Raw genomic sequence first — 22244 nt, 5'->3', positions numbered from 1 at the left:
CGAAGTAGCGAGCGTTTCCGCCGCTCATACATAATGTTAATTGTGTTTGGGCGATGGAACACTAGCATCCATTGCCTTAAATGGAGGCCAATGTGCGTGGAGTCCGTGCAAAAATCGCGCATCACTGCTACCTGCAATTTTAGCACGAAAAAGTTAATAGGAGTTTCCAATGTTAAAAACGTATCGCGTTGCACGAAATCATGCGATGCCATGTGATAAAGAAGGAGGCTCCATAGGGAAACATGGGAGATAAAAAAAAGCACATCGCAGAAAGATAGAGCATGCCACCATTTTTTTTCTCGCAACATCACATCAGTGAAAACATCGCTAATGGCTCCTGCACACTTACGTTTTTTTCACGCATTATAGCTTGTCTTTTTTTCGCGTGATTGTCAATGCGACTTTCTAATGTTAAAAACGCACCAACTTGCAATGCGTTTTAACATTAGAAAGTCCCATTGACAATCGCGTGAAAAAAAAAGCAGCTATAAGGCCGCCTGCACACGGGCGGAAATCCGCCACTGAAAGTTTGCATAGGAGTGCATTACAATACGCACTCCTATGCAGACGGCCGCGGTTTGGCCGCGCGAAATCTCGCGCGGCAAACAAACCGCGGCATGTCCTATTTTTGTGCGGGGCTCGCACTCACCTGGCTGCCGGCTCTGGTCTGCGCATGCGCCGGCTGCGCCGCAGCCGGCACATAAAAGAGCCAGGGCCGCCAGGCGCAGGTGAGTACGCGCTCGTCTCTGCAGGCTCTCGTGTCGGGTCCCGCGGCGAGAATTCTCGCTGCCCGATCCGACCCGCTCGTCTGCAGGCGGCCTAACGCGCGAGAAAAACGCATGTGTGCAGGAGCCCTAAGGCTGGGTTCACACGGGGCGGATTTGCTGCGGAAATTCCGTGGGGAATTTCAGCGCGGCAAATCCGCATGCGGCCGCTAATTCCGGGATTAGCCAGCCATGTGGACGAGATTTCTGAGAAATCTCGTCCACACGGGACGGCAAATCCGCTGCGGCTAAGCCGGCAGAAGCCGCTGCTGCGGCGTGGATTTGCTGACAGCAGCATGTTCTTTTTTTTTTTTTCCGTTGCGGCCGCGCTTTCCTCTATGGGAGCGCCGGCCGCAGCGGAAGAGCGAGCGGCCGGGCCGCTTCAAAACCGCCGCGGGTTTTGAAGCAGCGGTTCTCCCGGCGGAAATCTCGCGATTTTTCGCTGCGGCCAAACCGCGAGATTTCCGCCGGGAATCCGCCCCGTGTGAACCCAGCCTAATGGGAAGGAAACCATTGAAAAGCATGGGCTTCACAAACATACATTTCGTTGTGCTGTCGCATCGCTGGAAAATCGCGTGATTTTGTAGCCCGTGTAAAAAAGGCCTAAGGGCTCATTCACACGGGCGTATTTTTCATCAGTTTTTCGTGAGCCGAAACCAGGAGTGCGTCTGAAATACGGAAGAAATGCAAATCTTTCCATTACAAATGTGAAGGAAACCATTCAAAAGCGCGGGCTTCATAATTCTGCGTTTTCACTCATTCTCGCATCACGCAAAAATTGTGCGATTTTACCGCCAATGTGAAAACGGACAAAGAAATTGCCGAGAAACTTGTGTGAGATTTGTGCGTTGCGAGCCGCACAAATCTCACGCGAATATAAACTCTACTCTTCTGAATGGAGTCATACACACGTCCATCTTTTCACGTTCCTCGGAACGCATTGCCATTGTTTTCAATAGGTCAGTGAAACACACTGAACGCCGTGCGATACGAGGTTTGCTATTAAAAGCAATGGGAAACACTTGCTGATCCGCTAACGCGCCTGAAAGCCGCGCCGGAGGATCGCTACTTCACAGAAGTGATGGGAGGCGTTTTTGCCAGAAAAACGCCTTACATCAGCATGAAAACACATGTTGGCAAGCTTGATTACTGAGTTTTTGGCGTAATATGGCGGTTGCCCTTGTATAGGTAGCCTAGGGGTGGCTCCACACGAGCGGATGTGCATTTGTGCGTGGCTGAGCAGTGTTTACGCGTTGATTGAAATAGTGAAATGGCTAATTAGTCTTAATGAGGTCCAGATGTGTTCGTTTTCCTGCGGAATTACGCAGTGTTTCACGCATCACTTTGAGTATTGCGCACGTATTTTTGCACCCACCATTGACTTCTCTGGAGACCTTTGGTGCGCAAATATGCAGAAAAACAGACCATGTTCTTTTTTTTTGTGCGACTGAAATGCGCGGCGAAGTACGGAAGTCTGAACGAGCCCATTGAAATCAATGGATTCTATTCTCTGCGTATCGCGCGTGTAAATAAGCCTGAGTGAAGTCGGACTTAGACTGCCAATGAAAATGCCGATCTTAGGCTGCTCTCACATAGGCGTTAGTAAGAATGTGTGTTTTTAAACGTAGCGTTCTACGGTGTTTTCAAACGCAGCCCATCATTGGAACGGCTGATGAGGTGCGTTAAAAATTGGTGAAACGCGCTAAAATAGAGCTGAACGCATTCAAACTCAAACGCTGGTCTGAGAAGACCCTCAATGGAGGCGTTTTACAGCGTTTTTAGCGGGCGTTTCAAACACCGCACTGTAAAAATATGCTCGTTTGCGACCGCCTTAGTAAACATAGTCAAATGACGGAACGCATTGACTATAAACGGCGCCGCCTGATTTCCACCATTTTACAAGAAAAAATACTATTTTTTCCGCCATTTATGACAGAAAAAGTATTGTACCGGTATATAGTCTGAAAAATAGGTGTAAAAGCTTATTTTTATTACATGTGTTCTGTTGTTTTTTTTTATTGTCATGGAAACATATGATACCAGGGGTGAAAAAGTTCCCTTTCCTGCTTTTTACACCAGGGCAGCACTATTATCTCTGCCCTTATCTAGCTCATCTTTGTTTACTTTCCACAGCCTCCATGACGAAGGCAGTGGGCGTCCATAGTAGCCGCCTCGCATCTGCCTCAGCCACCTGCCTCATCTAATAACACAGCGGCGCTCGCTGACAGGAAGGCAGAAGGCGGGAACCCAAACACACGGCTCCACCAATCACAGGCGCTGACACAGGAAACGACCCGCGGCTGCCCTGTCTCTGCACCAATCACAAGACGCGTTACTTGTGAGCCGCGTGTGCTCCAGTGTTTTGGGCAGAGCGGCGGCTGAGGAGGAGGACGAAGCGCATCCCGTGGACGGGGGGCCGGGGCTTTGTTATTGTTTGCCTCCTTCTGTCTGCAGGGGGCCGGTTGGACGCAGGATGGCTTTCTAGCTCGGTGTCGGTCCTTTCTGGGCTCCAGCAATATGAAGGATGGAAGAAGACGACGTGACCATCAGAGAGCAGAACTTTCACAGCCAAGTTAGAGAATGGATAGTAAGTTGTGACGAGCTGTGTGTCATGTCCCCTCTTGTCACACATGTGCTGCCCTACAGATGGGATGTGTAGGGACTCTGGTTGTCCTCACTTCCGATTGACTCCTGCACAGGATGTCATCTGGGTGTCAAAAGTGCATGAAAAAGTGACAGTGAGCGGTGACCTCTGGGGGGCGCTGATGCGTCAAAACATGGCTGTATTTACAGGGGCGGTTTGCTTGTACGAGTCTTGTGCGTTGTCAGACGCATGAAAATAGAACCTGCTATCTGCAACCGGTCTATTTACATGCGAGATAGAAAAATCGCAACATGCGTTTTTTTTGTTTTTTTTTTCTTTTTTGGGTGGTACCGCCCACAAAAAAAAAATGGTGTGATGTGTTTTTCCTATACAAATGTTTTTTTTTTTTTTGCGTTTAAATTCTCGCAAAATGCGCCGCACTCACGTGCAAACTGCGCCTTTTGTAGGTGTAATATCGGCCTCAGTGTCTCGGGGCTGATCTTGCACTCGCCTGTGTGACATTTGCGCTGCGCTTGTTGCCTGTGACCCTTGTCAGCTTCCATAGCGCCCTGAGTTAGGCCCAATGCACTCAGTCGGACTTGCGTTGTGGACTCCTGAGCGGGTCGTTCGCCCCCGGATTCCGCAGCAAATAGCGCCCATAACCATGCTTCCATGAGCGGACATTGATTGCAATTTTTCCGCTCGTGGAGGGAAAAATCACAGCATGTTCTATTTTAGTGCGGACAGCTTCCATTGAAGTCTATGAAAGCCAATCCATTCTGCAGTCCATCCACAGCTAACACTGCGGACGTGCTGCGGAATCCACGTTATCGCCTGCATAGTCTGTACTGCACATGTGTGCTGGCCGGCACATCCGCAACACAGATAAGACAGCGGACAGGTACGTGGGGTCACCGGACGGGCACAGGGTTGGCATCCGTTGTGGGATCCTGCATGCGGAATCTGACCCGGTCGTGTGCATTCGGCCTTATAGCTTCGCACGGCCAAATTTGCGCACATAATACGCTGAGAATAAAACATTCGTTTTTAGGATAGGTTCGTTTACTGTTCTGTATTTTGTGAGTGCATTTCGATCACGATTTTTGGTGCATTTGCGCACCTAAGGCCGGCTTCTTACAAGCTGTAGCGTGACTGCGTGCACTTCAGCGCAACGTATTTAACCACTGAATAAGGCTTTTTTGCGCTCGTATCTTAGTGCTTAAACAAACGTTTTTGCGCGCGTGAATATTGTGCCCTCAAAACATGACAAACCAATTGATCACAGTAGGTTTGTTCTCACAAGCGTGTTAATCATGCATATTTCCTACATGGGAGAAAAGACAGGACCTACCCTATCTTTCTGTGTTTTATGCAGCAGGCTCCCAAAGAAGTCTATGGCAGGCTCAGAAAATATATGGCAGACAACGTAGCCGTTGTATTCCATGGAAAGGGAGTATTGTGCACGTGCGCAAATTTTACGTTACTTTGCGCTGCAAGCGTGTAACAGTCTGGTCATTGACGTCTCCTAACCCTGTTCATGTGCAAATACACTCTGATGCGGTGAGCCTATTTGCACATAAGTTCACCCGTCGAGGCCCTCACTGCACTTTTTCTGCCCGCAGGGCGTGTTCACTTGAGTGCGGCAAACAAACAGAATGATTGAAAAGGCTGATTAGTTGTAGATGGGCTCTTTTTCCAGCAGAATTGGAGTTTCACACATCCCCTTGCGTGTGCATCTGCGCACCCCTGATTGACTTTGGCGCGCAAACACACCAGTTTGAAGCCGGCCTAAGGAGCGTTTCAGACAAGTGGATTTTGGCTCTGTATGTGGTGCATGTTTTGTGTACTGTAACATGGAGGTAATGGAAATCTAAGTATTCACAGGGCAGGACTTTTTTTTTTCTTCCCCAAAACGCAACATGACCTACCTTTTGTGTTTCTGCCTCCATATTGGTGTTATTTTCTACTGGATAAATATGGATCAGTATTTGCCCAGTAGAAGATAAAAAGAACAACAATACGGAGGCAAATACTGCTGAAATACAGTTGTAATATCATTAATTACGGATGTATTTAAATATGCTTCTCTGTAACCGGCCTTAGGCCTCATTCACACTGGTGCATTTGCCCTTTGCAGATAAGGGAGATGGAATAAAACATTCACAGTGACACCTATTGGAAGGCAGCATTCCTTTAAGCCAAAGTCAGACTGTTTATACAAGCCTTGTAACAATGTCTGGGAATTAATAGCAAAACAAGAATCCATGTACATACAGCTGTTTCAGGGTATTTGCCCTTCATCAGTTTACAGTAGGAGTCTGGCTTTGCTAGTGAGAGGCCTGGGATGGGTGTCTGAAACGCTATCTTTTATCCTTAGGCCTCTTGTCCACGGCTAAAATAAAATTTAAAATCCGGAGCGGATCACCCGCAGTGTGATCTGCGCCCCATAGGGATGCATTGGACACCCGCAGGTAATTAAATACCTGCGGATGACATTTTCCCTGAGGCCGGATTGCGTGTGTGGGAAAACACCCGCAGCATGCTCCATTTTAGTGCAGGTCTCCCGCAGGCTTCTATTGAAGCCTATGGAAGCCGTCCGGATCCGCGGTACAACCGCAGCTGAATTCCTGCTCTCTGGCGCGGGAGAGCAGGAGTTCAAAAAAGAATAGAGTGCACGTCGCATGCACGCTGCTGGAATGCCGAGCACATCCCCCTGGCTGAAGAAAGAAGATCCGGCCGTGACGGAGGGGAGATCCAAAATTAAAAAGAAACAAAAACGGGATCACTGCATGACAGCATGCGTGAGTACAATATCGCTGCCATATGTGGCTAAAGGCCAGCTGACCGCCTGCTTCACAGTGGTAAAACTCTGTGACTCGCGTACGGCCGTGTGAGCCCAGCCTTACAAGGAAATGCATCGCAATGTCAGCAAACATTTATTGCACCTACGTTGCACTCAACCATGTGAATACAGCCTTATTTCAATTGGCAAGCACAGGTGAAGCCCGGCGACTAGAGGTAATCTGTATACGGTTTCCACAGATCATCACTTTGATATACACTGAATAATTAGGCATCCCATTGGTGCCTGATACGCTATGTTTTCTCCTTTGGGAGAGCATCTAGACAGTGAGTGAGAAGACTAAGGCCTCATGTCCACGGGGAAAATCGGGCCCGCTACGGATTCTACATGTAGAATCTGCAGCGGGTCCCTCCTGCCCCGCGGACATGAGCGCTGAAAATAAGAACTTATAAGAATTTACCTATCTGTAGCGGGCGGAGAAGCTCTGCTCTTCCTCACGGCCGGGTCTTCTTTTTCGGCCGGCGGATGAATTCCTCACGCCGGCGGCACGTCGTCGACGTGCCGCGCGCATGCGCCGGGCACATCCGCCGAGCCGAAGCAAGGGAGATGCGGCCGTGAGGAAGAGAAGACCTTCCCGGCCCGCTGCGGGTGAGTAAATTCTTTTAAATTCCTATTTTAGGTCTCCCGCGGATCCGGACGGCTTCCATAGGCTTCAATAGAAGCCCACGGGAGCCGTCCCCGCGGGAGACCCGCACGAAAATGGAGCATGGTCCAGATTTTTTCATGCTCCATTTTTTTTAAAATCACTTTTATTGACGATCCGCGGGTATTTATCTACCCGCGGGTGGTCAATGCATCCCTATGGGGTGCGGATCCACGCGCGGGAGAACAGTTAAAATCCGCAGCGGATTTTAATTCTTATTTTCCCCGTGGACATGAGGCCTAAGGCCATTCATGCTCTTCTGAGTAATATGCAAATAAGGGAGATGAAATAATACCTCCACAGTGCCACATATTGGAAGGCTGCATTCCTTCAAGTCAAAGTTAGTCTCTTTATACAAGCCTTATAACAATGACTGGAAATTGAAAGCAAAGCCAGACTCCATGCACAGACAGCTGTTTTCAGGATATTTGCCCTTGGTTGGTGTCTGATCGGGCTCAACTGCTGGTATCTAGAGCAATGCTGGAACTGCAGAGGAAGTTATCCACTATAAGACTACCCCTTCAATCGTAATTCACAGCTCGCTTTATTTATGTGCGAGAATCCTGTACTTGTGTGCTGGGACTTAAGCCCATCCCCTGTGCTATACATCATCGCTGAGTTTTACAGAATCCACACCGCAAACCCGCAGCACATCTGTCCGGTTTAGACCTGGTGTAAAACTTTAGATTTGGGGCTACGTTGCAGCTTTGGCTGCAACACAGGTCACATAGCCAAAGGTGGCCCTGCACTATCCTAATCTAATAGAAGTCAATGGAGATTGTGGAGCAACTTGCAAATTGTTGTCTGTAACCTGCAAGTTGAGGGAAAAAATGGCAAGATTGGATTTTTTCCCTATTTTTGTATTTGAGGGTTGTAGCAACTTGAAATGGAGTGCAAGCTGCATGGACTTGTGTTTAGTTTGGGACATTGCAGTGCTACACCATGATCCTGTCTCGCTGCTCTAAAATCTGCAGAATTGTGGATATAGTAAATACTGTTCTGCTGTAATTGGTAAAGGGGTTGTCCCGCGAAAGCAAGTGGGGTTATACACTTCTGTATGGCCATATTAATGCACTTTGTAATGTACATCGTGCATTAATTATGAGCCATACAGAAGTTATTCACTTACCTGTTCCGTTGCTAGCGTCCTCGTCTCCATGGTGCCGTCTAATTTTCAGCGTCTAATCGCCCGATTAGACGCGCTTGCGCAGTCCGGTCTTCTGCTTTTCTCATGGGGCCGCTCGTGCCGGAGAGCGGCTCCTCGTAGCTCCGCCCCATCACGTGCCGATTCCAGCCAATCAGGAGGCTGGAATTGGCAGTGGACCGCACAGAAGAGCTGCGGTCCACCGAGGGAGAAGATCCCGGCAGCCATCTTCACCAGGTAAGTAAGAAGTCACCGGAGCGCGGGGATTCAGGTAAGCACTGTCCGGTTTTTATTTTTAACCCCTGCATCGGGTTTGTCTCGCGCCGAACGGGGGGGGCTATTGAAAAAAAAAAAAACCCGTTTCGGCGCGGGACAACCCCTTTAAGTTCCTGCTTAACATTTTATTTATCCAGCAGCACTATTTCTGACACCTTAGGCTTTTAATGTCTGGCACAAAGGGCTGCATACGGAGCGTGGGACGGGTATACAAATGTGTTCTACCACCTTTCTGCTCTGAAGTAGTGGTCCGTGCCAGGTTGTTGCTGCGTCCTTTTCCTCTATTGACACGCGCCTGCCTTGGAAGAGACGCCACTTGTTACTTTTGCTACAAGAGCCAGAATGTCACTCTTCATAAAATATCCGGGGCTAAGGTGTAATTTCTCTGAAAATAGTGGTTGCAGCTGTTATAATGCCGCTCTTCTCTTTGGCCACCTGCACACATGTGGATTTTTGCTGCGGATCCACAGACGGCGTCCGCACGGAGGATCCGCAACAAATACCGTTCGAAGCATGCTATGTAAACTCCGTTTTTTTTCCCTCACACTCGCGGAAACTAATTGTGATTTCCGCGAGTGGAGGAAAAATTGCCGCATGCTCTGTTTTTCTGAGGACTCCACATGGACAGCTTCCATTGAAGTCAATAGAAGTCGTCCGACCCACAACTCATCCTCAAAAAAAATCTGTAATGCGCATGACCAACGTTAAGCGTCCGCAGTACAGCAAAATCAGGTACGCTGGGTGACCGGCTGTGGTCAGAAAACGAAACCCGCATGCGGAATCTGGCTCTGCTGTGTGCAGGCAGCCTTACGTTTCCTACCTCTTATGTTCAGGACAGGATGTGACCTTCTGACCACGAGAAAAGCAGGAAGTGTAGGAGAAGCATGGCGCTTCAATTGATTTAATTGGGAGTGAAGCTGGTGCTTTCGCTTCTTGTTATCACTGATGACATGTGGGCGGGGCACTGATAGCGGGCCCGACGATCAGCTGGTAGATGAAAGTCCCAAATGGCGGATCTCCATCCATCAACCACAAAGAAAGACCATAATAGCCCTTTAATTCTTCTGTATATGTAAACTGATCCAAAGTGGTCATTCCTCTATACATGAGACTTCCACATCTGCTTGCTGCCGTATTTTGAAGTGGACTACACATGGACAGTCAAAGGGGCTATGCAGATATGCGTTTTTCTTTTGACACGGCCCTACGGTTCATGTAAATATCGGGGCATATCCAGTTCTAGTCCAATTTCCTAGACATTATTCAAGTAAGGCCCAGTGTCCACGAGCCGATCTGCGGGAGCCTGCAGCGGAATCGGACCCTGCCCGTGGCTGAGGACACTGCGTTACCAGTCCGGGTCTTCTATTGCCTGGTCAGCATATGTGTGCGGAAGCTCCAGCATGCATGCAGTGCTTTTTTAAATTTATTTATTTCTAATTAATTTATTTTTATTTTTGAACTCCTGCTTTTACGCGGCATCCGCAGCCCGTTAACAATTCAGTTGCGGACAGGGCCGTGGATCGAACAGCTTACATTGACTTCAACTGCACTGAAATGGAGCATGCTGCAATTTGTTTTCCGGACCAAAAGCTCTGCAAATCCAATCTGCAAGCTTTATTTCATTTGCGTATGTACAGCGTCTTCATATGCACCCATAGAGAACAGGGCTCTAGCGCACATAATATCCAGTAGAATAGAACATGCTGCTTTCTTTTATGTCCGTATTATACGCAATGAATATACACAAGTGTGAATGGAACAGTTAAAATCAATGTATTTGAATTGCCGTGATTTAGCGCGTACTGTGCAAGTGTAATACACAATTCAAAGACGCTCATTTCTCGCTTATGTGTTTTACTGCAAAATTTTCCATCCCGCACATCCACAAATTAGTTTTTAAGGCTAGGTGCACAATAGCCATGTGTGAGAGTTGTACAACGCACATCAGACCACTTACTGCTGAGGCAGCACATTGATATACATTTCCATGTTCTATTTCTCATCCGTGAAACGGACAAGAATAGGACCTGCCGTGAGTACGTTTCCCCCCCCCCCCCCCCATGTGGTCTACCGGTCCTCATGAAAAACCGTCAATGTGCCTTTCCTCATAGGTATATGATTGGACCGTGTGCTCTCTGTGGGTTAGCGGCGACACCACACAGCCCATAATACACTAGTGTGTGAGGGACCTCAGGGGACTTGGCAGACTTCTTCACCTTTCATATTCTTCTTTGCTGATCTAAGTAGCTGCTGTGACGTCAGACATGATTTCTCACATACATATCCCCGTTGTGTATTCAGTTGAGTATTCTAGTAATTTCTGACATCTATCGTCGTGTCTAATATTTTGCTTAAAGAGTTAATGGGAAACTTCTTTATGAAGAGAAGGAGCATGTGATATTAGGGCATTGCAGAATTAATAGGGAAAAGGTGTGACTGTTTGTCCAGGATCTGATATGGCAGATTTCAATACCAACCTGTATTTTCCCTCTAGTCTGCTGTCCTCTTCACGTCATGTCTGAGCCACCCATCAGACGTATATGCTGCAAGTATTCTTTGATGTATGTCAAGTAGTATGTGCTACCCATTGGCCACAGTTAAAGGGAAAAAAGTATACTGTGCAGTATACTCCTTGTGGTGACCTACTTGTTTTGTTTTTATGCACAGTATGCTGATGCACATCACCCGGCACTCTTTTGGCCTTAACAGAGGCGTGTGGATATGTTTGGAGTACGTTCTGCGAATGCTCCTGACACATTCTCACAAAACGAGATAAACTAGATGTGAACATTGCCTAAAGTGTACTTCCATGGATACTTGCCCATACAACCTGACATGGGAGATAGAGACAGCTGCACTTACGGCAGTACAGTTGCCTAAGAAATCATATAAATTACCCCAACATCCCACCCGGTAAGTATTGGGCATGTCGTATAATATAGTTATTAGGACCCATGTACTCGCTGGGTGTCATATGATTTCCTAATTGTTTGTACCGCTTTGTGCAGATGCGTCTCCCTGTATTCCCTATACATGGACATCTGTAGGAGAGTGTGTGGACAGCAATCTGAAAAGTCAGATTTCCCCATGACATCATGACAGCATACGCTGGAGGTTGCTCACCTGCTGACCTGAAGGGACAGGAAGAGGCAGAGTATAAAAAGAACCTCCCCTCCACCAACACCAGTGTTTTTCCTGTCCCTTCAGGACAGCAACGGCAGAGCTCCAGCGACGCTGTCCCATGCCGGAGGAGGACTTACCGGCGAAGCGGCGGCGTTTTTCTTCGGGCAGCCCCGGCAACCCCAGTGGGAAGTACCCCATCTGGGCGCTTTCCGGGGACTGCGTGGGCCGGGGTCCAAGTACGGGCTGCCGGCACCACTGCGGCCGTCATTTCAGGAGGCGGCCGCCATCTCTGGGTCCAGGGCCGACAGGGCGCTCCAGGGGGGTCTCGGCGGAATACAGCGCGGTGACATCAGACGCTCCGCAAAGGGGCGTGGCCTGCGAAGGGGGCGTGGCCTGGCGCGGCCGGCGCCGAATTTAAAAATCTGCTGCCCCTGCATCAGCTGGTGGTGTTTCCCCACGCTTAGGAACGATCCTAAGTACAGGAAGCGTTCCTGCAAGACGCAAGATGTCGGCCAGAGAGGACCCAGAGACCCTCCAAACTGTAAGTGCTCCGGTGGACCAACCTACACCTGCACTACATACACTTCCCGACTAACAGAGTTTCCCTTGTCTTACAGGACAGGGATACTCAAAAACCGAGCGAGGCTAGACGAAGGAGTAAAAAATGTCCAGTATGTCTAACCAAACTCGACGACTCCTGCACAAAAACGTTATGTGCTACCTGTTCCGCAAAAGTTATGCAAGAGGAAAAAACTTCCCTTATGGCTGAAATTCGGTCAGTCGTCCGGGAAGAAGTGCAGTCCTCCCTCTCGGACCTCCAACCTGGGCCTTCCGGGGTTACACGCAGGTCGGTTCCGGCGGTGTCTGAGTCCGACTCCGACATAGCGGAAAATATGGATTTTTGACGGGAAAGTGACGCAGGAGGACAAAAAATATCTTTTCTCTACCTCAGACATGGATCAACTGCTAAAAGCTGTACGCAGAACCATGCAGGTGGAGGAAGATGTGCAGCAACCCCGCACAGTCCAGGAGGATATGTTCGCGGGGTTACTCCCGCAATGGAAATCTTCATTCCCCGTAAACGCCACGCTCAAGCAGCTGATTCTAAATGAGTGGGAGAGCGTGGATCAGGCTCCGCTAATCCCTAGGGAATTCAAAGAACGCCTTTTGTTTTCGGGAGACGAGGTGTCTTTTTTGGACGAGATACCAAAAGTCGATGCGGCAATTGCCATGGTATCCAGAAAGTCCGGATTACCCTTTGAGGATACGTCCCACTTAAAGGACCCGTTGGACCATAAGGTGGACACAACCATGCGTAAAGCCTGGTCTACCTCCGGTCTGATCATGAAATCCAACATCGCGGCCACTTCCGTGGCTCGTTCCATGGCAATCTGGTTGGACCAATTCGCAGCCCTAGGCGACCAAAAAGCCCCTAGGGAGGAGTTCGCAAGTGGCATCCCTCTGCTACGGATGGCAACAGGGTTTCTGGCGGATGCTTCAATGGAAACAGTCCGCTTCGGAGCCCGCATGGCAGCACTATCGAACACTGCCAGAAGGACAGTGTGGGTAAAAGAGTGGTCGGGGGACTCAGCTTCCAAAAATAGCCTATGTACCCTACCGTTCCCTGGCGGGCGCATATTTGGACCAGACCTGGATCATCTGCTGGAGAAAGCAGCTGACAAGAGTCACGGACTACCTGCCACCAGACCACCCAAGAGACCCTTCACTCCTCATCCCTCGTCCACGTACGCCGGGAAGGGGAAGACCGGAAGATGGTCTTATCCAAAGGGCGGAAGGGGTAAGACTTTAACTTTTGTTCCTCAGCCCATACTTTCGGGCCCGGTAGGGGGCAGACTGGCTCGCTGTTCCAATAGCTGGCGTAGTATTACAACTAACGAGTGGGTACTGCACCTAGTGGCGGAGGGGTACAGGATCGAGCTACTATCCCGCCCCCCGGACAGATTTATGATAACCCCAACCCAGTCTCCAGGCCTAGAACAGGCTCTGTTGGAGGGCGTACGGAACCTGCAGGGTCTCGGCGCGGTTATCCCGGTCCCCAAGAAGGAACAGGGGAAAGGTTTCTATTCCCCCCCTCTTTCTGGTTCCCAAACCAGATGGCTCCCACCGCACCATTATCAATCTCAAACAACTGAATAGATTCATTGAATATAGGAAATTCAAAATGGAAACCATTAGAACTGCAACTCCTCTAATTGCCAGAGATAACGTAATGGCTACAATAGACCTTAAGGATGCCTATTTTCACATCCCTATTTACGCCAACTCACAAAAGTTCCTGAGGTTTGCGCTGAGGGTGGAGGGGGAAATCTGCCACTTTCAGTTCGTCTGCCTCCCATTTGGAATCTCCTCGGCTCCGCGAATTTTTTCCAAGGTCGTGATAGAAATGGTGGACGAAATCAGGGTGTCATGATCATCCCCCTACTTGGACGACTTCCTATTGGTGGCAGATTCCCCGTCTACTCTGAGATCACACTTGGAGTCCACATTGCAATTATTTAAGGAACTTGGCTGGATTATTAACGAGTCAAAATCCAACATGGAGCCAGAAACCAGGAAGAAATTCCTGGGTGTCATCCTGGATTCCAGTCTACAAAATTCATCCCTTCCTCCCCTAAGAAAACATCTTATCATAGAGGAATGTTCCAACCTCTATAAAAAACATAGGGTAACGATAAGAGACGCAATGCGGATCCTGGGACTAATGACTTCGTGCATCGGCGTGGTCCCCTGGGCCCAGTTCCATAGTCGCGGACTCCAGTCACTAATTCTCCGGAATTGGGACAAGTTGCAGGCTTCGCTTGATCAGACAATCCCTATTTCGGCGGAAGCCAGAGCTTCACTCCGTTGGTGGGTGTCGTCGGACAACCTGTCTCAGGCATCCGATTGGAATTTGGACCCGGCAGTAATAATCACGACCGATGCCAGCGCCAAAGGGTGGGGGGCCCACTTTAAAGGCGGTTATGTACAGGGGGCCTGGGACGTTCACGAGAAAGCTAGCTCATCGAACTTTAGGGAGCTTAAAGCGGTATGGAAATCCCTGCGTAGCCTGCAAACACGGTTAGTGGCGAAGCATGTGAGGATCTTCTCAGACAATATGACAACAGTATCACTCATTCGCCACCAGGGTACCACCAGGAATCCTCCACTACAACGACTGGCGGGGCGGATCCTTCAATGGGCGGAAGGCACAACAAAGTCCCTATCGGCCTTTCATATAAAAGGAGCCGAGAACTCAGCCGCGGACTTTTTAAGCAGAAGGAAAGTGGACCCAGGAGAGTGGGAACTCCATCCAGAGGTGTTCAGCCTTCTTGTGGAGAAGTGGGGGGTACCAGAAGTAGACCTCTTTGCGTCAAGCGCAAACACCAAATGCCGGCTTTTCTTTTCCAGAGGCGCAGAGAAACAGGCCTTGGGCACGGACGCTCTCTCTCACCCCTGGGATTGGGACCTAGCGTATGCCTTTCCCCCTCTACCACTAATCCCGCTCCTGCTAAGGAAATTACTGCAGTCAACCCTAACAGTAATTTTTGTAGCACCATATTGGCCCAAAAGACCGTGGTTCCCCCTCCTGAGATCCCTGTCAGTGGGAGATCCTTTCCACCTTCCAACAAGACCGAACCTACTGTCGCAGGGCCCTCTTCTTTACCTGGAAGTTCACAAGTTCAGGCTTACGGCCTGGAGCTTGAGCGGGTAAAGTTCCTAGGGAAGGGTCTTTCCCCTAATGTTATTTCCTCCATTAGCGAGAGCCTTAAACCCTCGACACACAAAATCTACTCCAAAGTCTGGAAAAACTTTTCAGAGTGGTTAGGCCAGGACATCCAGCAGCTGGACCAGCCAGACGTCCGTAAAATCTTAGATTTTCTCCAGGCGGGCCTGGATAAAGGTTTGAGTCCGAATACCCTCAAAGTCCAAATTGCGGCCTTGGGGGCATTCTTCGATCTCGCGCTGGCGGAGCACAGGTGGATTAGGAGATTTCTTAGAGGGGCGAGCAGATTACATCCATTCACACGGCCCACGGCACCACCCTGGGATCTGACCATAGTCCTTCAGGCCTTCTGCGATTTCCCCCCCCCCCCCTCCCCCATTCGAACCGATTACGGATCTATCGATCGCCTGGCTGACGTACATGGTAGCCCTGCTTGTGGCAGTTACGTCGGCCAGACGCGTGGGGGAAATCCAGGCCCTCTCACGAAGGGCCCCATATATGACTATCCACCCAGACAAAATAGTATTTTCTTTAGACCCGTCCTTCCAGTCTAAAGTATTGTCAGATTTCCACAAGGGCCAACCAATAGTTATTCCAGCCTTTTGCCAAAATTTCAAAAATAGAAAAGAACAAAAGCTCCACAATATAGACGTCAAAAGAGCGGTACTAGCGTACCTTGAGGCAACGGAAAGTTTCAGGAAGTCTGACAAACTTTTCGTTCAATTTCAGGGGCAGGCCAAAGGAAAGGCCGCTTCTAAAGATGCGATCGCCAGGTGGCTCAGGAGAGCCATCCAGGAGGCTTACAAGGCCAAGGGCATCCCCCCCTCCAGAAGGATTGAAGGCCCACTCAACGAGAGCAGTGGCATCCTCTTGGGCAGAGAGAGCGCACGCGTCGATTGAGCAAATCTGTAACGCAGCCACATGGACTTCAGGCCATACTTTCATCAAACATTATAGGCTGGACTTTAAATATAGTCAGGACGCATCCTTCGGTAGAAAGGTGCTCCAAGCCGTAATCCCTCCCTAAAAAGCCCATGCCACTTATTTGGTATTCCTCCAGCGTATGCTGTCATGATGTCATGGGGAAAACGGGAATTTTTTTCTTACCGATAATTCCCTTTCTGGAAGACATCATGACAGCATACGGCCTTTCCCCCACCCCCCCACCCCTTACCAACATGGTTACCCTAGTTTGTCCAACACATGAGGTAATGTGTATGCTTTGACTTCGTTTTCTGAGGTGTGTGATGTCAATAAAAGCACACCTTCTGGTTAAATAGCTGGTCACTGTGGTCATTTGGAACGCACTGGTGTTGGTGGAGGGGAGGTTCTTTTTATACTCTGCCTCTTCCTGTCCCTTCAGGTCAGCAGGTGAGCAACCTCCAGCGTATGCTGTCATGATGTCTTCCAGAAAGGGAATTATCGGTAAGAAAAAATTCCCGTTTTTCGTGAACTTCATGACAGCGTGGGATTGAGAGAGCAGGTGAGTATTTTAACAAAAAATGCGGCAACTTGCAAAATTGACATTGAATGCTCAGCAAATCCGGACCTAAATGGTGTGGACTTGCTGCAGGTTTCAACATGGCACAATTTTCTGTGGATTTTCCATGCCGACCCTCCAAACAGGAAAATCTACAACATTTAGCAAAGCAGCAGAGCAGATGTGATTTTTCTATATGCTGCGGGAAAAAAATCTGCGCTAAGGCCTCATGTCCACAGGCCCACACTGTTTCCCTACAGAACTCTGTAGAAGATTCCACCCGGCCCGCAGACATGAGGCCAAACAATACATTTTGCTCATCTGTCTGGATGCTGCAGGGCTCTTTTCTGTGGTGGCTGGATCTCCTTTCTTCTGCAGGGCGGATGCGCTCGGGATGCCGGAACCGTGCGTTTGATTTATTTATTTTTTTTAAACTCCTGCTTTCCCATGGTCCACGGCAAGAATGTAGTGACAGCTGCGGACATGCCGCGGGTCCAGGCAGCTTCCATTGGCTTCAATGGAAGCTATGGGCACTGTCCGTGCGGGAAAACCGCATCTAAATGGAGCATGCTGCAGTTGTTTTTCCGTGAGGGCGATCCACACGCCGGGGGAAAATGGCATCCGCAGGTATTTAATTACCTGCAGGTGCCCAATGATTTCCTATAGGCGCGGATCGCACATGCGGGAGACCCACGCAGAGTTTGTAAATCCATTTATGCTGTTGACATGAGGCCTTAACTGGTGGTGAAATTGACATGAGGTGCGGCTTTTAAATCCGCACCATGTCTATTACAGCAACGGAAATTCCATGCGGATTCCACCTCTTCAAATGAGGAGTGATTACTACACTAAAATCTGTACCAAATGCTGTGACTTTTGATGCAGGGTTTGCTCTGCAAATTTGCTATGGACACTCCACAGCAAATTTCCCCTCTCCACCCCGTGTGGACATAGCCGGCAGCATTTATTGAACCGTGTGACAGCACCCTTACAGAGCATAGAGCTCTTCATATTGACGCTATGGTATCACATGACAGGCGAGCTGTTAGGAGATCTCTATTTCCATAAAAATTGTCTAAAATAAGTCATTAAAATTAGTATCCTGGAACTATCATTAGGACAGCGTTTTCCTTCTCCTTAAAATCTTGTTTTGAGCTCTCAGTATCCTCGGGAGGCATCTGTAGGCAGCTATAGAACGCTGCATCGTCATCACTTCACTTGTGGAGATGATATATCTAGAGATGAGCGAGTATACTCGCTAAGGCACATTACTCGATCGAGTAGATACTCAGCTAAGGCACTACTCGCTCGTCTCTAGATATAACGTGATTGTTACGGTAGATAAAACAGGCCATTGTCAGGACTCTGTAGACGCCACATTACGTACAAAATACGCCTGAAGCACACAACTGTATGACGGTGCTGCACAACTTGTGTTGTATGAAGCCTTAATAACGTGGCCGGACTCCAATTTGATTTGTGGCATTTTTCCATCGGATGTCATTCGTACATAAGTATACCCCCATTTGTGTGGCGGCACACAGAATGCATGTGGTTTTGTAGAACAGAACAGTATGTACTTAACTTACCCCTGTAAAAACCTGGGCACACTATTTCTACTGCGCGCATGAGGTAATTTTTGGGAGGGCTTGACTTTGGAGAGAAGAAAAATCCTGTGTCAGTACTGTATGCATTGAGCTTGCTGCCGCCCGGCCATCTGCACTGTATAGTGTGAATGAGAGCAGTCAGAAGGTAATTAACTAATTTACAGGGGTTTTCCATGATTAGAAAATTGATTTTCTAATCCAATTATGGGCAATCCCTTTAAAGCATGTTTCCAGATATTTGTGCTGTTTCTCAGAATACTAAAAACCAGCGTGACACATTTTATGAAAACTGCTTTTTATTTTGAACTTTGGGGGAGATTTAACTGCTTTTCACCAGTTTTATTGCAGAAAAAAATGCAGCAAATGTGACGCACATCATAATTTGCAAATTATTTTCACTTTTCTCAGACATACTAAAAATGGAAGGGGCTTACCAGGAGGACGTAACGCGCACTAACCACCGCTCACCTCTCCCGGCTGCCCCGCGAGTCCCTGGTCAGCAGCTCTGGTTCTCCTCTCTGACATATTGTTTACTGGCTGCAGAACCCTTTTTATGGGACGTTCCAGGCTCCTGCAGCCAATCGTAGAGTTAGGGCTCACACAGGCGCATGTGTCCCACGTATTAAGCGTGTAAAATGCACACATATGCCTATTTAGTGCGTATGTTAAATCTCCATAGCTCATATAAGTGCTCATCAGGCACTAAAATGGGATATGCTTTTTCTTTGATTAACCCCCCCCCCCCCCCCCCAAAAAAAAAACAAAAAAAAACCATGTGTGTGGGGAAGGGGAAAATGGCAACTGTGAGTGACCCAATCAAAATCGCTGGACTTTTTAGTACTGTGTATTATGAAAAATATGCCTGTGTGAGTGAGCCCATAGGCCTCGTATCCACAGGCATGTGTGGATTCCAAGTGCAGAAATCCACAGCGGAATCAACCCGTACCCGCAGTCATGGACATTTTACTCACCTGTCCGGATGTGGTGCAGGTCTTCTCCATCCCGCGATTCATTTATGCCCGTGGACATGATGCTCTAATCTGAGCGTTTAAAGGGAACCTGTCATCAACTACATGCACCATGAAGTTCTAAAGTTTCTGCGGGAGATTTCCCTTCCTGGCTCTTGTCTGTACTGAGCCACGGCTGAGCCTCCGCTTGGGCTGCTCCTGCCCCGCCCAGACTGTGCCCTGTCACAGATTTTGAGACTGCTTCTCAGTGCTCAGCACTCGCTGGAGTTCTCATTAATACTTTCTCCAGTCCTCTGCTGGAATGGGCCTTGGTGCAACTCCTCATTGCCACCGACTACATTGCCCCTTAGTGTGACTGTACCAAAGGGAAGGTATCTGGGGGGCTGTGACTGGAGAAGGGATGGTTAACGGGCAGGGGGCTGTGATGACTAGAGGGGTGAATAGTATGTGGGGGCTGTAATAATGGGGGAAAATGGAAACCCAGCTGTTATATAGAACTAAACGTTTACATAATTGAATCACATACACAGAAATTCTTTGACAAGTACTGATGATCACAATTGTCCCATTCAGTTCCAATTAGTAAAGGGGTATTCCAGGCATTTACTATTGATGCCCTATCCTCAGAATGGGTCATCAATAGTTGATTGGGGGTCTGCTGCTTGTTATCCCGGCCAGTCAGCTGAACAATCTGGTTCGCTGTCAGTTCAGCGGGGCCAGACGTTTAGATTGGTGGTCAGAGCTGTAAGTGTAATAAAATGCTTCCCTCCAATTGATTTCTATGAGAATGAAATCTTCTGTTACACTAATGCATCAGTGGTCAGAGCTGGGTGTCCAGTTTGTCTGCACTGACAGCGGGCAGAAGGATCAGTTGATTGGCAGCTATACTAAGTGGCAGACCCTGCTGATCAATTATTGATGCCCTGTCCTGGGGATAATCTATATCTCATGTTTACATTAAAAAAAAATTGCTAATAAAATCATCATGACAGTTCATTTTTATGTGTTTCTGTTGAGTAATTCAAAGGAATCCACAAAACACTTTCCCACCCAAAATAAATAAGAGCTGGGGAGTGTGCCAGTGGCAGGGAAATTGGATTGGAAAGGGTTAATAATTTGTTTAAAGATCTTTTTTGGTATAGAAGTCAGGCTCACAGGCCTGTAGTTTTCTTGGGTCTACCTTCCCTTTTTTTCCGAAGATGGGACTATATTTGCCCTTTTTCAATCTTCTGGGACTTCTGGAATTTTTAAAAATTCGTATCTTGAAACTAGTGGGCAAAGGCAGATGTGTAAGGAGTCATTCTTAGAAAAATATTATAAATCTACATATTACAAACATTGAAAATACAGTTTCATGTCTCAAGTGTACTTTAAAGCAAAAGCACAGGACAAATGAACAAGTTAAGATGATTAAAAATAAGGCCCGGTGCCCACGGCCGGGTCGGATTACGACTGTGGAATTTTGCAGCGGAATCAGATTCAGCGCTCCCCCAGAGATCATATGCTCGCCTATCCGCTGCAAGAGTCTTTGTTGGGCGAGCAAGTGCAGCGCATGACGCATCGGTCGGGGACGTGATTTCCTGCGATACTTCGTGGGACGGACGGCTTCCATTGACTGTAATGGAAGCTGCCTGTGCTTTTTTTTTTTTCTTTTTTCTTTTTTTTTTTTTTTTCTACACAAATTAAAACCTGCTACGATTCTCCCCCGTGGGTGGAAAATTGCAGTTGATTTTTGCTCATGGGCAGGGGAAAATCATTTGTCATAGCATGTCTATGAACGGTTATTGCTGCGGAAATCGCAGCAGGTGTCTGGACGCGATTTCCGCACTGATAGTCCGTCTGTGGGCATTAACCATAATAGTTTAACTTTATTTCACCAAATCTACATTTTTGACTCTTCAAAGTAGCCCCCTTTAGCTGATATAATAGCTTCACACAATCACGGCATTCTTTCTACTATTGCATTCTCATATTGTTCAGAAATTTCTTCTCAACACTGTTGTAAGTTGCTTTAATTTCACCCTTCTGTTCAGTTCATCTCAAAGAAGCTCAATGGGGTTTAATTCTGGAGTGTGTGAAGGTCATTCCATTCTTTGAAGCCTTCTGGCTTCTTGTCTTGGGTAGCTCTGACACAGCATAGAAGTATGTTTTGGATCACTGTCTTGCTGTAATATCAACCTCTGACCAACTAGGTGTACACCAGAGGATATTGCCTGGTGGATCAAAATGCTGCAGTCGCCCTTTCTGTCCAGTCCGCCAATCGCCCTGGTTGCCAACTGTAGATCCAGCAAAAAGCCCCATACCATCATGTTTCCTCCTCCATGTTTAACTCCTTTAAGGACCAGGCTGTTTTCTTTAATTATCAAAATAATTTTGTGTGTCTTTTTTTCTCTCCTTTTTTTCCCATTCCCTAAACAACAACATATAAAACTATTATTATTTTTTTTTTTTTTTAAATATCTCACTTTTTGCAGTTTTTTATTTATTTATTTTTTTTTAAAGTTTTATTGGGGGTAAAAAGCTGAAAAGACAAACCTTTATCACCGTTTTCCTGAATACTCCTTTCTAAAGAGTTGTACATTTTGTGCCAAGCAATAAGTTCATCATCTCAACTTTCCTTCCATAATCCTTGGTCTATAGAGCTTTAGGGCTCATGTCCACGGGCAAAATATGATTTAAGATCCGCAGCGGATCTCCCGCATGCGGATCCGCATCCCATAGGGATGCATTGACCACCCGCGGGTAGATAAATACCCGCGGATCGTCAATAAAAGGGATTTAAAAAAAAATGGAGCATGGAAAAATCCGGACCATGCTCCATTTTCGTGCGGGTCTCCCGCGGGGACGGCTCCCGCGGGCTTCTATTGAAGCCTATGGAAGCCGTCCGGATCCGCGGGAGACCTAAAATAGGAATTTAAAGTATTTACCATCCGGCGCGGGCGGGGAAGGTCAGCTGTTCCTCACGGCCGCATCTTCCTTGCTTCGGCTCGGCGGATGTGCCCGGCGCATGCGCGCGGCACGTCGGCGACGTGCCGGCGACGTGCCGCCGGCGTCAGGAATTCATCCGC

General features: G+C 48.1%; 1 protein-coding gene across 1 annotated transcript in view; it reads left to right on the top strand.

The window, feature by feature from the left end:
• The first annotated feature begins 3114 nt into the window (after nt 1-3114).
• LMBR1 (limb development membrane protein 1) overlaps nt 3115-22244 on the top strand; it is a 133602-nt gene continuing 114472 nt past the window's right edge. The window contains exon 1 of the mRNA XM_066584983.1: nt 3115-3351. Coding sequence (XP_066441080.1) covers nt 3289-3351 — 63 coding nt within the window. The 5' untranslated portion in view covers nt 3115-3288. The remainder of the gene's footprint in view (nt 3352-22244) is intronic.

This window comes from Eleutherodactylus coqui, chromosome 12 (assembly GCF_035609145.1).
Source record: "Eleutherodactylus coqui strain aEleCoq1 chromosome 12, aEleCoq1.hap1, whole genome shotgun sequence".
NCBI lineage: Eukaryota > Metazoa > Chordata > Amphibia > Anura > Eleutherodactylidae > Eleutherodactylus > Eleutherodactylus coqui.
The sequence above is the reverse complement of the archived record's forward strand: the minus strand, read 5'-3'. Positions and strand labels throughout refer to the sequence as shown.